The sequence below is a fragment of the Takifugu rubripes genome, chromosome 19 (genome assembly GCF_901000725.2).
Source record: "Takifugu rubripes chromosome 19, fTakRub1.2, whole genome shotgun sequence".
NCBI classification, from domain to species: Eukaryota; Metazoa; Chordata; class Actinopteri; order Tetraodontiformes; family Tetraodontidae; genus Takifugu; species Takifugu rubripes.
In genome coordinates, this window is record NC_042303.1 from 14,394,890 (window position 1) to 14,412,360 (window position 17,471).

The window sequence follows — 17,471 nt, forward strand, 5'->3', positions numbered from 1 at the left end:
AATCTGGTACAAAAATCTGCACAGCCAACTTTATTTAAAACATCCCAGCACGCATAAGGTTTGTTCACCAAGATGCGGTACAGCTCTCAGTCGAGGTGATCTAAGGAGAAGCGTGAGGATTTAGGACCCAGGCCTAACAACCCATTTATGCACCAACAAACGTGCAGACATGCAAGCAGAGATCAGAACTGAAGCATTGTTTCTGATTTACCTGATAAGCATTTACAGGCTGGTTTATTTCAGCAAATACATCTTCCCTAAGTAATCACAGCTGAAGAAGAAGGGTTTTGTTTCAGATTGGATGCTGAAGTCACTACAGAGCTCTGGTGAGGGGAAAAAACGGGAGCCATGACAAAAAATCCTAATAATTTAATGTGCACTTAGTATTTTAAAGGCCTTGTGTCTCATAATTACATCATGAATATAATGAACGTTTAATTTAAGTAAATCATAATTGCGGGGCCGAATTGAAGTTTCTCTTGTGTGAATAAACCATTTACCCAGTAGGAAACACACAAACAAACCATTTTAACATTACCAATGTGGCACGGAGACTCCCGGTTAAGACACATTCTAACTGGGCCGCCCAGTTCGATAAGATTCCATTTCATTTTTTCCATTTCCAGTCCATTTTAGACCTCTAAGCCTCGATCTTTTCTCCTTCAGATACAGCCGCACGGTCGGGTTATTTTCTATCCCTTTGATATGCTGACGAATAAAAGCATATCACACAATATCAAAGTGAAGAATACAATCAGAAAATCTGCTATGTCAGAATAAAGCAGCTCTGAGTGTCTATTTTTATAGAAACTCTCCAAAGAGGATTGTGGCACATAAAGATTGTAATGCTCCGCCGTATTCATAGCTTCTGTTTTGGAAAACACCACAGATCTTCAACCACAATCAAAAAAAGTCTCCGCTGCCTCATTTTTCTGGGTTTGTAATGGTAAAACATAATGTTGCAGCGATTCAGAATACATCAGGTGGCATAATGAGATTTCATGAAGCGAATATGAGGCTCCTGACTGTGCTGAAGGGCAGGAATCTCACCTACAACTGCTGCAGCAATAATAAACACAGAAAGATTCTTCCACATGTGAGGAGAAGGTGTACACGGGGAATACTTCAGGGCTCCGAGGGGAATAAATCCTTCCCTGCGAAGGAGCCCGGCTGAAGAAGCTAGTCACAGAAGTCACCGTGTTACGATACACGTGGAGAAAACATCTCAAACGTCTCTCAGGGGTCTGGACATGTGAGGAGGGTTGCACAGGTGCATCTCACATCAGGGGCTGAAGCCAGGAATGTTTTGTTGGGGTCATTTTTAGAGGCTTGATATCAGCTCGTCAAGGCTTCAAGTCGTCATTCCCGCAATAATCCGAACCACACAACAAGGAAATGTAGTAGAATAATACATTTAAAATTAGAGCAAATGTTGTGAATGTGGGGAAAAAAACGAAACTTTGGGAATGTTCACTTGTTTTTCCTCTCCAAGGCCAAAAGTAAACCTGGACTGAGCTGAAGACCTATTCCCGTTTCCATATCAGGGGCCGCAGAACCTCTTATCGCTCCCATGTCTACCTAGTTTTGGTCGCAGCTCCTCAAAAGACATCCTGGTGTCGGGAAATGTTCCGTCTTCCTGGACATCCTTTATCACTTGCTCTCAAGTAAGTTTCCACTTTTGTAGGTGAAAGGTGATTTATCTTCCTCACCATTCTCCTGTCTGCTCCTCTATTGCCTGTCTGTCAGTAATTTGTTCCATTTCTTTCTCTGTCTTCCAGCAGCTACTTTTTTTATAAATCCCCAGGGATCTGACTCAATAGCCCATCGGTGTAAGTCCACGGGGAAAAACAATCCACTTTAAATAAATGTTACTGTAGTTTGCACAAGAAAGGCCTGTTATTCATTTGTCTTAAATACCCACCAAGTGCCGTCCATTTATTGCCCAATGTTGCAGTGTTGCATTGCATCTGGAAAAACTCCATGTTAAACAACAGCTTTGGGTTTTTGTCAGTTGACCATAAAAGCTGGTGTTGTTGCACTTTTTCCCCCTGAAATCGATACATTTTGGTTGAACTGAAAACGGTTTGTTTTGACAATGTTTTTTTCTCAGAGACCTTTGATGTCAGCTTCCAGCTTCCATCTTCTTTTCAAACACAAAATCCTTTCTTGCAAGAAAGGATTTTGATTTTTTTTATGTGTGGCTTTAGAGAATTTAGTCACACACAAACCCTTTTAAATCCACACACTTTTCTGCTTCTCTTTGTTAAATATATTCAGTTATTCAGGTATTTCCCTCCTCCTTGTCGCCGATATCCCAGCAGTCTGCCTTTAAATTCAACACATCCCAGTCACCAAACCTGGAAGTTGACGACTATAAATCATCACATTCTTACTCAAATACCAAACTGAATGGGATAAATTCCCCCAAAACAATACTAACCTGCAGTACCAAAGATCAGAACAATAAACTCCATAAACAAATATAGAAACTCAAAAGAGTAAGAAAGTAGGCCATAAAGCTGGAAACACTTAGTTTTATCAACCCTCTAATCTACATCTTACCCGATAGCTGATAATCATCAAATTTGATTCAGAATAATCTCATCTGAGACAACATCCTGATTATACCAGCGTGAAATCAGGATGATATAGATTCTGACTCACGCTATATGTTTCCCCTTTTTTTTAGGTGAATGTTGATGCAGTAGGGACACCGCCCCATCCTCTAAACCAACACACAAGGTTCTGCAACCAAAATAGATGCAGGATTGCACCAAACTGATGCCCACTGACCAGACAAGGACATGCATCAGTGGCTCCCATGTGACCCATTTCTACTATTGGAGCAGCACAGTGAGAGATTAAACAGCCACTGCTGTGATAGCCGCTGTTGAGAATCCTATCTCAGTATGTTGAGAAGAGGTTTGAGCTGCCCAGAGCGTTTAAACACATTTCTATGCAACTCCTGGCTCACATTTCTCTTTTTTTCACCCTCAAACATTCCCATTAATGTAATCCCCTTTGGCTGCACAAATGCAAAGCCACTTTTTTCCATGAATGGTTACTACAGGGACCAAAAATCCATACAGATTATTTATTCTTGCAGCAGAGCAGTGACTGCAACAACAGCTACTGCCGCTGTTAAAGCTGGAATCAGCCGGAATCAGGACACAACACAATCGTTGTCAGCGGCTCCGCAGCGAGTTTCCAAAGTTTGTGAAGATACTTGGAGCAAGGTTTCTGCACAGCGACGTGCAACCAGATCAGAGGCGGGGTTGTTATGCTGTAAAGTGGCGCTAACTGTCAGGAAGATGGATGTGAACTGCTCAATATTCGGAGTGGATCACAGAATTGGGAGACTTATTTTTGCCTCTTCCTTTATGGAGTCAAACACACAAAATGCAAAATGGGAAGAATCTCTTCAAAAAGATCCAGACAGACAAACAATTCTAAGGATGGAATCCAATTTTATCTATTATTGTTGCGGGAATGACGACTCGAAGCCTTGACGAGCACATGCTCAGGGTTGAGATGGTACTTCACACAGCAGCACATAGGCAAAATAAAAAAAGCTCCATCCTGAAGTGTTTACAGATCACTAATGGTTCCCTTGTTGTTTTTATTGTACTCAGACCCATGAAGTGGGCCAGCAGGTTCTTCTGTGTAGCTGTTTTCTCTCCACTCGGCTCCGGGCCCTCCGTGCTCATCAACTACAACACGGGCGAGACAGGTTCCCCACGCATGAGCTGCTGTTAAACATGAATGCAGCAGTTCCAATGAAGAAGAAAACACTACAATAATGGAGACAAAAGAATGACAAAACAAGGGCAAGAAGCCTGAAATCATTTGCTTGCTCAATCATCTCCAAATAACGCGTTGAAATAAAGACGTGTAATTCCATCATATTCAGTTGATCTGAATGTTGTCACACTGGGCTGTTGGTAATTTCACAAAAATCAATATATTGATGCCATAATGCTGTTTCAGGTGAGGGAAAAAAGGCATTTGTTCGATAGAAACAGATCAGCAGTTTCACTTTGTTGAATTCAATACCAAATTATCCAGTTGAGCAGAGACCAGAGACTTGAATCTGCATACAAGTACAGCAAGTGACCCACAGGTTAGATGACTGTTACAGAAAACAGCCTCCCAACTGATCACTGCACCAGAAATATATTGGAAGGATTATTTAGATTTAAGTGTTTTTGGAAGGTCTTCCAACGCATCACCATTACATAAAGTTACATCAGCCTTCCAGACAATAGCGAGGATATGAGTGGGAAAGGAAAAAAGGTTAGTCTTGTATTTATTCAGTTATTTACTGGTTGCACCTCCAGGATCATGTTATTGATAAACTAGCAGAGCACTCTGCAGCCCTTTCCCCCCCCCACACACCTGCACATCACTCCCCAGGGTGTGATCGGTGGGGTTGCCATGCTCCCATCTGTCAATCAACGCAACGCAATCAATAGAGACACCATCAGAACACCCACCCGTCAGAGGAGAGCTCCGACTCAGGGTGGGACAACTGTGTTAGGCCTCATAACAGGTTGTACACACGGAGCACCGGAGAGGATCCTTTTATTCAGGCCAATCACGTATAAAGCAGACAAATCCGGTCTCCACATGACCAGATGCTGCGATCACACAAACAGCTGCTGTCAACACCTACTTGCTTTGCACATCTGCAGAGATTTGTGCACATACAGTCCTTTAATTTATACATATTCATATTCCAGTAAGTCATCTCCTTCCTTGTCTGTTCAGTAATCTGATTAGAAGCGTTGTGCAACTTCCTGAAGCTAACTTGACCTCTAGAATAGGATATAATAGGATCACGTAACACATAACGTCAGGACCGCGATTTGAGCGGGGCAGCAGGTGTTGCTGAACCATCCACATCTCCGGGCACAATTAAAACAGTGATGTGGAAGCAAATATCATTACCTCTCTGCTGTGCAGCGTTCTGCTGGGAGAAGAACAGCCACAACGAACACACACATTGTGAACGTGACAGTTTAAAAACACTCCCGACCCACTGTGAAGAGCCCCCTCATGAATTATACTTGATTCTGTGTTGAGGTTTAGATACTCCATCAGTCATCTGGACACTCTTGCACCTATTTATCACGCTCCAGCTGGTAATTCTGCGGTACGACCTCCAGTGTTGCCGTGAGCAGGAGTGGGTTGCGTGAAACAATGGTTCAGTGGATTTCATGGGTCATGTAGCATCCCATTCGGTGCCAAGAACCAAGGATCTCCAGAGGAGATGCTGGGTGTTAATTCATTTAACGAGTTTAATGATGTGGCTCAGTACAAGCAAGAAGTGGAGCAGGAGGAGTCCTGAAATGGAAAAGAAGGCAACTAAAGTCGCTTCCAACGCTTCCAAAAACCACAGCAAACAACTGCCACTTATCTTCACACACGTCTTCATCTACCTACATTTCAAACTGTTTCCAACAGCATCAGTTCCTTAGTTTCTATGGCGATAGCCGAACGGACCCAATTAAACTCCACTTGCTACAGTCACACTACAGGAACTCTTCCCTGGTGCTGTTTGGCAGAAAATTGTCTCAGCAGATAGAAGTTGTTCTTGTCAATCATCTGTCTCGCACGGTCTGAAAGCACGTCTCTCAGAAGTCTTCCTGTCTCTTAAAAGCTCTCTTATCTCCCATCGCTTAAGAACAATCTGCCTCTCTGCTCTCTAGTCTACCAAGTTGTCAACAAATCTCTGGCAAAACCATGTTCACATGCTCATGCCACTCTGCATGATTTAATTTGAGTTTTTACTTGATCATTTTTCCTTTGAATCCAGGGTGGCTGAGTTGTCACCGCCAAATTAAGAGCATATAAAACATTGGGGTTTTTACAAACCCTCTACTCTGCCTTCTTTGATATCTCTTCAATTCATGAGCCAAGGTAATATGAAGATCTATAGCTCTATTTTTATTAAAGAGGTCATCGTTTACTCTGAAATAAATGGGTCAGTGTCTCTACAGCAGAACAGGAATTGTGATTCCTAATTTATTCACTCACAAGCTTGGAATGCTGCTGGGGTCCTGTGAGGGCTTTTTTTTATTTCACTCCCCTCTACCAATGAAATGAAGGGCTTCATTAGTTTCAGGAGACCATAAATCACTGTTACATGGTGGCAACAGATGATAAAGTATCCCTCTTCCCTAGATGATTACCACCTCCACACTGAACGGTCTAAAGCCACAGGCGAGGTGTGACACGGTAACATAGGACAGTGGTGCTGCCATGTCGCGTGCCTGTGTGTGTGTGTCTGTGTGTGTGTGTGTGTGTGTGTGTGGCTGGTCAGGCTCCATCCTCACATTAACATGCAGGGCCGGTGTATGAGCCACTCAGACCCACACACTCTCTGCTATTCTGCTGGTCTTTTAGCACATGAGGCACGTTGGGATTAACAGTCCCTGGAGACATTATTATTGTAGAGAAATGTATGTGTGCTGACAGCTGTAGCCTCACCTTGAAACTCAAAGTCAGCCTCCCGGTCAGCCTCCTCGCTCTCACGGTGTTGTATGAATGTCCATGAGATACACACTCTGTGTGTGCTCTAAGACTCGAATTATTAATTATATATGAAAACGGAAGAAAAGCGATTTCCTGATAGCTTAACCTATTTTTCTGGCACGTTTGTGAATTGGATGTTTGCGGTTGAATGTGGGCTCGTGTAAGAAAATCAAAGAAATTACAGAAAAAGATCGAGCTGACTTACCTGGTCCAGAGCAGAAGGATGCGATCACGGCCAGGATGCAGATGTAACTGAGGTAGGGCATCCACGACACACGGTCCTGCATTAAAATGAAAGGTATGATCACGTCCTTGGTAATGATGGCTTTACTTTACACAGGATGGATCAGACTCTAAATGCTTACCTGGAAGTTGAGGAATACTGTGAGCAGACTGAAGAACACAGCCATGGCGGTGAAACCAAATATCAGCAGGGGTTTCCTCCCGATCCGCTCTATCACCAAGCCCTCAGAAAAGAGGAGTACAATTGTGACTGTAATTCATTCAGCTCTGTAAATGACAAACGACAGGTGCCAAATTTTATTTTAACCCAAGAAAACACCTGTTAACATATGAATACAAGGAGGCTGATGTGAACATAATTGACAGGCTGCTATGACGACCTCAACAACCTGCAGAGGAGCAATATCTGCCTCAAACTGACAAAACAATTAAATAAAGAAAATCGAACTTTTAGCGCTCCGCATTGCGACGGGCCTTATGTTCACATATGGGGACGCACCGAGTGCTATCATGATGTTACTGCCTATTTTGGACTTTTCATTTTCCCAGCTATGCACTTCCTGCTGTGTCTGCCATATGGTCGAGCAACATGATGGCCGCAACCACGTCGCCGGCTTTTGATGAGAGCGTAACGTGTGCTTGCGGAATTTAGTCACTTACACACTCACTCAATCTCACACTCACTCACACACAGACACTCACATATGCACATTAGAGCTTTCAAAATATTACGTTAAAAAACATTACGTGCAACTATGCGCGCATGTGCGCTTATGTGCGCGTAAGTGCTTGCGGAATTTAGTCACTTACACACTCACTCAATCTCACACTCACTCACACACAGACACACACACATGCACATTAGACCTTTTAAAATATTACGTTTAAAAACATTACGTGCGAGTGTGCGCGCATGTGCCCTTATGTGCGCGTAAGTGCGCGCGTGTGCGCGTAAGTGCGCGTTAATGCGCGTAAGTTCGCGTAAGTGCGCGCGTGTGCGCGTAAGTGCGCGTGTGTGCGCGTGTGTGCTTTGGGAACTCATTCACTTACACACTTACTCAATCTTATGCGCGTAAGTTCGTGTAATTGCGCGCGTGTGCGTAAGTGCGCGTAAGTGTGTGTCTGTGTGTGAGTGAGTGTGAGATTGAGTGAGTGTGTAAGTGACTAAGTTCCGCAAGCACACACGCGCACTTACGCGCACGCGTTTATGCGCGTAAGTTCGTGTAATTGCGCGCGTGTGCGCGTAAGTGCGCGTTTATGCGCGTGTGTTACTTACACACTCACTCAATCTCACACTCTCTCACTCATTCTCACACTCACTCACACACACACACATGCACATTAGACCTTTTAAAATATCACGCATGTGCGCGTAAGTGCGCGTAAGTGTGCGCGTAAGTGCGCGTTTATGCGCGTAAGTTCGTGTAATTGCGCGCGTGTGCGCGTAAGTGCGCACGTGTGCGCGTAAGTGCGCGTTTATGCGCGCGTGTGCGCGTTTATGCGCGTAAGTGCGCGTGTGTGCTTGCGGAACTTAGTCACTTATACTCACTCAATCTCACACTCACTCACACACAGACACACACTTACGCGCACATTACGTGCACATTTTGAGTGTGCGCCCATGTGCGCGTAAGTGCGCGTTTATGCGCGCGTGTGCGCGTAAGTGCGCGTTTATGCGCGTAAGTGCGCGTTTATGCGCGTGTGTTACTTACACACTCACTCAATCTCACACTCACACACAGACACTCACACATGCACATTAGAGCTTTCAAAATATTACGCATGTGTGCGTAAGTGCGCGTAAGTGTGCGCGTAAGTGCGCGTTTATGCGCGCGTGTGCGCGTAAGTGCGCGTTTATGCGCGTAAGTGCTTGCGGAACTTAGTCACTTACACACTCACTCAATCTCACACTCACTCACACAGACACACACTTACGCGCACATTACGTGCGAGTGTGCGCGTAAGTGCGCGTAAGTGCGCGCGTGTGCGCGTAAGTGCGCGTTTATGCGCGTAAGTGCGCACGTGTGCGCGTAAGTGCGCGTTTATGCGCGTAAGTGCGCGTTTATGCGCGTGTGTTACTTACACACTCACTCAATCTCACACTCACTCACACACAGACACTCACACATGCACATTAGAGCTTTCAAAATATTACGTTTAAAAACATTACGTTCCAGTGTGCGCTTACGTAATATTTGGAAAGGTATATTGTGCATGTTTGTTTGTCTGTGTGTGATTGAGTGTGAGATTGAGTGAGAGAGTGTGAGATTGAGTGAGTGTGTAAGTGACTGAGTTCAGTAGGCACGTGCGTGTGCACGTAATGTTTTTTTAACGTACATATTGCAATTTGCGAGACTCTTTGAACCATCAGTAAATTCTGCTGAAAGTAGTCAATGCACATGACACGGTGACCACGCACCGCAAGAGGACTGTCTTCATCAATAATTCAACCACGGTGACCTGATCTTGACACATGGATCTAAGCTCTCACCTACAGTGGTATGAGAAAGTTTGGGCACCCCCTCGGAGGTTGTGTAATAATGGACTCTGACTTCACACAAAATTATCTTGGTGGCATGTCCTTCATTTGCCCATAAGAGCCAAGTGTTAGCTTGATTTCAAAACACAGATTTTAAGTATTCATAGGATGCAATTGTATAAAATTAAATCAAATGTAAAAAAATAGGCTGTGCAAACATGTGGGAACCCTTGTCATTTTGTTGCTTTGATGGCCTGTAACTAATCATCACGAGATAATTGGACACACAAAGTTGGTTTGGTGAGCTCATTAAGCCTTGAACTTAATGACAAAAGGTATTTAAGGTGGCCAAATGCCAGTTCTCATTCTGTTTGACTCTCTGAAGAGCTGCAAAATGGGAGCCTCAAAACAACTTTCTAATGACCTCAAAACCAAGATTATCCAGCATTATGGTTTAGGGGAAGGTTACAAAAAGCTGTCCAAAAGATTCCCGCTGTCAGTCTCCACTGTCAGGAACATTGTGAGGAAATGGAAGGCCAAAGGCACAGTTCTTGTTAAGCCCAGGAGTGGTTTTGAGAAGAAAAATTGCAAAGAGGCAAAGACGAAGGATGGTCAGAATGGTTAAAAACAACCCACAGACCACCTCCAAAGACTTGCAAGGATATCTTGCTGCAGACAGTGTCGCTGTGCATCGGTCAAAAGGCTGTACGGAAGAGTGATGCGGAAGAAGCCTTTTCTTCACAAACGTCGCCACAAACTGAGTCGCCTGAGGTATGCGAAAGAACATTTGGACAAGCCAATATCATTTTGGAACAAGATACTGTGGACTGATGAAACAAAAATGTAATTGTTTGGTCACAACAAGAGGCGATATACATGGCGGCAAAAGAACACAGATGCTTCCCACAGTAAAATTTGGTGGTTCCATCATGCTGTGGAGCTGTGTGGCCAGTGCTGGTACTGGGAATCTTGTTAAAATTGAGGGTCGCATGGATTCCGCTCAGTATCAGCAGATTCTTGAGAATAATGTTCAGGAGTCTGTCACAAAGTTGAAGTTGCGCCGGGGATGGGTGTTTCAACAAGACAACGACCCCAAACATTGCTCAAAATCTACCCGAGCATTCATGCAGAGGAACAAGTACAATGTTTTGGAATGGCCATCCCATATGAATATCATCGAGAATCTGTGGGATGACTTGAAGCAGGCTGTCCATGCTCGGAGTCCTTCAAACATCACTGAATTGCAGAGGTTTTGCCAGGTGGAATGGGCCAAAATACCATCATCCAGGATCCAGACACTCATACAGGCTGTTATTTTTGCAAAAGGAGGCTCTACTAAATATTAATATGATTTTTCTATTAAGGTGCCCAAATTTATGCACAGGCCTTTTTTTTGGCTTTGGGGCATATTGCTCATTTTCTGCTAACCCAATAAACCTCATTTCACTGCTGAAATATGATTGTGTTCATCAGTTATTTGATATATCAAAATTAAGTTGTGAATTAAAACACCCAATGATTGGTGAATAAAAATAATGCCAATTGTCAAGGGTGCCCACACTTTCTCAGACCACTGTATATCTACCTTCCTCCATCATGGTCTCAGCATTGAGTGGCCTTTCAGAGAATCTTTAAAAAGGTTACTCGCATTTGTTCAATCACTGTGGGCATTTTTTAAAGTTATTTTCTACTTTAACTGTCATGAAGCCGAAGAGATCTGCTCTCCTGTTCTTGAAATCATGAAATCTTCTGTGCGTGTGTGCGTGCGTGCGTGCTTGTGACATCTTGTTTACTTTAGTTTTCACCAATGAAAAAGCCCAGGAAAAAAGGAATCATTGGATGAACCATCTATGCTCCCTCCTGAATGTGAGTTCCAAACGTTCCTTCAAAGGCGTGACTGCCTGTCTCACAGTTGCAGCACCCCATAATAATGTGTAATAGGCTTAATTAGAATTGAGACAATGCTTCTAACAGATTTAACAATAAAGCCTAATGTGCTTGGAACTGTGCTGTCGGTGACATAAGATTCCTTTCACACCATCTCAATGTGGTTCTAATATAATTCTCTCATTCAGCTGTGGATAAAATAACATCTGAGCGGAAATCCATACAACCAAGAACGATCATGTTTCAAATGCACGCACGGCATAATTAGATCGCTCATGTATGAAGGCAGAGATGGTGTAACCCAATATTTTGGTGGATTTCTTCAGTTCATCTGGTTACTTCTGACATTTTTCTACAGGACAAGTTTGCATTAAAATGTCGGGCCCAATGACACACAAGGACTCCATGTTCCAATACCGGGGCGTCGCTGTGACTATTTATGCAAAACTACCGGTATTCATTACATTTTAAGTCTTTCCATTACAGAATCAAAACCGCTCCCTGATAAAACCCGATGAATAATAACTCAGCATCATTCAGGGACTCACAACACAAAACAAATGAGCTATTAAAGCTCACTGGTCAAAGCTTGAAGCAGCAGTGGTCCTTCACATGCACAGCGTCTTAAGAAACACTCAAATTGGTAAACCGGGAGCAAATCAACTGTTTGCAGACGTGTTTATTGTAATGTCTTTTTCTGTCCAGTAAGATGACCCTTTGGAGGTTAAAAAAAGGGCCAAGATGGCAGCGTGTGTGTGATTTAATGTGGGGTGGCACACACTCCACAGTTTACGTGCGTTAACCAGCTGCAGCGCGACAAGTAAGTCGGCATGAAAGGACAACGGCACAGCGGGGCTTGAAAAAGGAGGGCAGCATCTCGGTAAATCGCACATGCATTAAAAGCATCGGACATCTCAACGTCTGAGGAGAATAAACAACACAATGGATGAACCTAACAGAGCTTAATGAATCAGATCAGACTGAACAGCCGTGACATCTCGTTCCTGCCTGTAGTCAAAAGCCGAGTTTTAAGGTTCCTTCTTCCTTTAAGACGTTACTGATGTCTGCAACATCGACATGATCGGAAAGTCCCCCAGGCAGCTCTTATCCCATCCTGCTGCACACTGGAGGCCAAAGCGAATCACGCGAGCGGCGCGGCGTGGAGAAACGGACTGCAGCTCAACGACAAGCGTCCTACACGCACGCATGTTAGCATGCAATTTATCATGCCCCTCCTGTCATGTTCATAATTCGCTGTTAAATCTGCCGTTCAGAGCTCCTAAAAATGGGTTGAGATGCAAACTGGTCAAATGTGATGTAATTAACACTTCTTCACTTCACTTCAAAAAGGCCTCCAACTGCAAAAATGAACACAATTGACTGCAGGACAATATCATAAGACAGATGTGTTAAAAAAATTACTCTAAACTTATTCAAACTTAAGTTCAGAATAGAAAAATGTTTTTTCACGACCTCATAGGTTTTTTTAGTGGTAATTAAAAATTGGCAGATTTTGTGTCGATACTCTGTGGGGGTAGTTCTGTTTGATGTAAAGGTGTTGCTAATGGAGATGGGCCAGAAAATACTCCTTTGATTCAATGAAAATGAGAGGATGACTTTTGTAAGGATGCTCCAGTGGCTTTAATAACTGTCATGCACGTTTGACACTCCAGGATCCTCAAATCAAACTACCGGTAGTTTTAATCACTGGAGATTCTGCTGACGCTCAACGTGTAGCCAGCGTTCGTGGTGCCTGTTCAGCAGCCGTGAAATATTAAAAGTGGCACCAAACGCTCACCCACAAAGAGGTTCAAAATCCTCTTTATTCCCTTTAATCATACATTCATGAGTACAGGAGTTTATGTTCATCAAAGACGGCCGGTGGGGGGCGATGATGCTCCAGCTGGGAGCCTGTTGTAAAGCTGGACAGAAAAGTGATGTCTGAACAAGGCCTGCTGGTGTGTGAAGTCACCAGGCAGTCAGGTGTTTAAGCTGCAGCCAGTCAGAGTAAGTCATTCCCAACGCATCACTCAGAACTGGAAGCAGTCAGGAACATGGATGCTTGGTTGTCTACGGCTCCATTGTTGAGGGTCACGGTAACATCCTCTGTATATCTCCCTCAAACTGTGGAATATCCCAGTATACCAGATTACCAGTCCAGTCACGTCCATGATTTGTAAGATGGACTACTTTCCATAAACCGTGTATCTGTGTTGGATTTCTCGGGCTACCATAGTGACCGACTGGTCTCCAACCTGCCCTGAGGTGTGAGTGTGCAAATAAGCGATGCATGTGTGTGTGTGTGTGTGTGTGTGTGTGTTTGTGTGTGTGAGTGAGTGAGTGAGTGAGTGAGTGAGTGAGTGAGTGAGAGTGAGTGAGTGAGTGAGTGACCTGGAGAACTTCCCCAAAGGTCTCTCAGGAACATATTTAAAAAAATGTAATCATTACCAACATTTTCTGAAAATCTAATTAAAATCCGGTCATAACTTTTCAAGTTATTTCTATTTCTATTCATTATTTTGAAAGGAAGGCAAGAATGACGAGCGGACGTTAACCCGCCACCATCACCACAGGGCCTATAAGGAAGTTCATCCATAATTTCAACAGTGAGAGAATTCACTAAAAATAAAATCAATGTTTTGTCCAGTTCTACTGCTGTACAGCATCCATGGTAGAGGCTTAACATCCATGGTAGAGGCTTAACCAGCCAAATAATGTAGTTACCAAAGCCCTCCCCGTTCCCCGGTATCTGGATCGATACAGCGTTGTGATCCTGCCCGAGCTCACGCTCCTACAGCGCGGGTTACCCGAGCCCCGTGAGATAAATTGACTCCCTGTCCACGGCTGCAAAAGCCGCCACAATTATCAGCTGTCTCCCATCCCGGCAAAGGAACAGATGTGAGGTCAGTGGAGGAAATGTAAGCGCTTCGGGGGGGGGGGGGGGGGGGGGGGGGGGGGCTGTGCAACTGTCAGAATTAGCAGTTGAATACCAAACAGGAAAAAAGATTTATTACTGCTTTTACTTCCAGGGAGTTAATCAAGTGTGCTCTATTACTGATGTTGTGCAATAAATCATTACAGGACGCCTTCATGCCAGGTGTTATCTCAACAAGTGCCAATGAAGAAGCAGCAATTAGCTGATGGGAGCTGTTCAATTCCTCCAGATACAAAAGTGCTGACTGAGGGAATCTCCTCCACATCCTCTGGGCCAAAAGAGATGGCGTGCATCATAAATAATTTCACCCTTCTGAACTTGAGCTTTGTCCAACACTTGAATATTGCATGTCTTAAACAGCCGGATGTGCAGCATGGGGGTGGTCAAACTGACCCACAACCTGCATTAATATTTGATCCACTATGCTTGAAACTCACCGAGATGATGGCCGCCAGAGTTTCAATGCCCCCGGTGCTAAGCGTGATGTACGGGACAATCTCTTGGTTGAAGCCAGCCTCCAGAAGGATCCCATTGGTGTAGTACCAGAGCTGAAGACAAGCATGTGATTAGCAGCAGTCACCTTCTATCAGCTGTCAATCACGCAAGACGGGACCGGATTTTCTTTACCTGCTCATTTGGATCAAACATTTAAAGTCTATGTTCTTCTGGTATTATTACCAGAGTTGACAGAAGCTGCCGCTCCCTCGGGGGAGGAAACGTGGCGACTGTCAACCCTAATGTCAGGAATTGTGATTCCTAAACTCAGCAGCCGTCTTTTGACAGGTCTGACGGGCAGTGAAAGGCTTGCAGGCTGATCAAAATTACATTCTCTTCCTGGAATTAGGATTTATGCAAATGAAGCCATACTGTCATCTGTCATACTGACATGAGCTCTGATTTCCAGACTTGCGTCATATCCCAGAAGGTCATTATCAGACCAGATTTTGTATCAAAAACTCTTTTTTTATGATCTCTGTTTCAGACTTGACGCATGAATCAATTTGCATTTACCCCACACAGCAGGGCGGTCAGGCAAATTATACAGGCGAGTCACCACTTTGAGCTCTTCCTTTGCATATTTATATCAACTGACCTGTCGGACAGACATACAATGGAGCAGGGAGACCATTTTCCTCTAATAGATCAGCTCTGGATTTGTAAAATGGCAAAATTGGGAGGGCGAGGTGTAAATTTGGAAGAAGACAAGAATTAATATGAGCAAAATCTGCTTTGACACAGTTTTAATCACAAAAGATAATTTCACGTTATTTTTTTTCAAGACAAATTCTTATAGCGTCGACGTGCCCAGATGATTGAACTTGCTAATAAAGGAGGAGCCGTATCACACTCGTTTCTAATAAAAATAATCTACTGATAGAACTTCAAAGGGACATATAACACACGCTGTCACACCTTATCTACTGTGAAGGTATTGGCTTTTCAATGGCTGCCAGGACGGGGAAGCATTTCTGCAGCTTCGTGTCTGTATTTCTCACCTAGAACCCCCCCCCCCCAGGTGGGATTTTTTCATGCCCGACAGCAGCCAAAGTGTCAAAATTCATCATTTGTTTTTATCATTTCTAGCTTTCAGCACAGTTCGACTGAGGCAAATGTGCAGTCCGTTTTTGAAGAGCTGAGGATGCTCCTCTGTCCAAAGCTTGGCCCAAAGTGAATGATACCCGTCTGACACCTTATCCCTCAAAAGTGGAATGAGGCTGCAGCTTACCGCATTGAGGCCGCAGAGCTGATAGGACGCCATGGTGACGACGACGGTGACGAGCTGCCAGCGAACAGTTTGGCTCTTCATCAGCTGGAAGACAGAGACGGCCTGCAGGGTTTCCTGAGCTCGGGCCTCCGCGTGCACCTCTTCTAGCTCCTCGGACACATCATCCTTCCCTAAAAACTTCTGGAAGGCTGACAAACACACACACACACACACACACACGCACAACATGAAGAGAGCTGCAATGCAGTGAAATGTTTGTCTCATGTGTTTCACATGATGTTTCGTCAGATTCACTCCACACAACAGCACCGGGGAGGAATAAAATATTCAAAAGCTAATTGGGGAAGGGTTGCGTGCGCAGCGCTGAGTCAGTTTCTGGGAGTGTGAAGGTCGTTTGAGTCTGCATTACTTGAAAGTGAAGGGCTGCAGGGAATACGTGAGTGTTCCTCGCTCATTTTAATCCCGCCGTCTGTGAAAGGCACGGTGGCTGAAGGTGATGGACATGAACCAAGATAAAAACACTAAGGCTTAAATCCTTAAATCGGAGGACCACAGCGGAGGACATGACCTGTCCAAATAAAGCCGAGCCGTAAAAATGTCTTACTTACTAACATTGGAAACCCACACAGACATGAAGAAAACTTCCCACTTCCGACCAGAGCTGCCAAGCAGGGATTAAACCCTTTCTTTCTCTGAGGACTTAATTAGGTTTCCCTCATCAAGGGTCAGTAATCCTCACACTCTCATTTTGGGAAATTCTAATAAACAGCAGATGCAGATTAGACGGACATTTTGAGCAATGCTGAACTTGTGGCTGCTAATCTAATGTGGTTTCACCAACCTTTTAAGCTTCTCATTGGGATTTTTCAGTCGTCGCCAAAGGGTGTTCCCACGGCTCCTTTTTTATATTAAAAAGATGAGACTTCCCCAAATTAACATCACGGCGTCCCTGAATTCCGACAGTTTGGCCGCCTTGAACGCCTCTAACCTGTGTGACCTTTAATCAGAGCACAGGACCACCACTCAAAGGTCAAGCTCAAGAGCTGTGTGATAACCAGCAATACTGGGCCTGGACCCCTCAGCCACACCCGGCTCCTGTAGCAGCCAGCCGTGGCCCTCGAGTCACAGTTACAAGATGCTCCAAACTCTGCTCCACTTCGGACGCAGGCATCGAGAAAGATTCTCAGCATCTCATTATTTTTCTACTCTTTTCTCCTGAAGAATGATTCCGTAAAAATCAAGAAGCCAAATGAGATGCCTTGGTTGCCAAGCTAATGAGTTGAACCAGTTTTACCGCAGTGATATACCTGCTGCAGAGGGCTTACTCCTCCTTGGACAGACTAAACACCACAGTGCGGGTCATGTTCTTCGACTTCTCTTCTGCCTTCAACACCATCCAGCCAAGACTGCTGAGGGCTAAGTTGGAGAACATGCAGATGGATGCTCCCCATGTTTCTTGGATTGAGGACTACCTGACAGGTCGACCACAGTTTGTGAGAGCTGTGTGTCCGACCCCCTGATGAGCAACACAGGAGCTCCACAAGGAACTGTGCTCTCCCCTTTTCTGTTCACCACCTACACAGCTGACCTCCAGTATCACTCTGAGACATGTCATCTCCAGAAGTACTCGGATGACACAGTCATAGTCGGGTGTGTGGAGAATGGAC

General features: G+C 44.4%; 1 protein-coding gene across 4 annotated transcripts in view; it reads right to left on the reverse strand.

Moving 5' to 3' along the window:
- The window catches only part of slc2a9l2 (solute carrier family 2 member 9, like 2), a 49,404-nt gene that overhangs the window by 14,001 nt on the left and 17,932 nt on the right, over positions 1-17,471 (reverse strand). For all 4 annotated transcript variants that reach the window (XM_029826949.1, XM_029826950.1, XM_011614183.2 and 1 more), the window contains 4 exons: positions 15,805-15,992; positions 14,516-14,626; positions 6,900-7,001; positions 6,740-6,815 (listed from right to left, as the gene is read on the reverse strand). In XM_029826949.1, the coding sequence (XP_029682809.1) occupies positions 6,740-6,815; positions 6,900-7,001; positions 14,516-14,626; positions 15,805-15,992 (477 nt within the window). The remainder of the gene's footprint in view (positions 1-6,739; positions 6,816-6,899; positions 7,002-14,515; positions 14,627-15,804; positions 15,993-17,471) is intronic.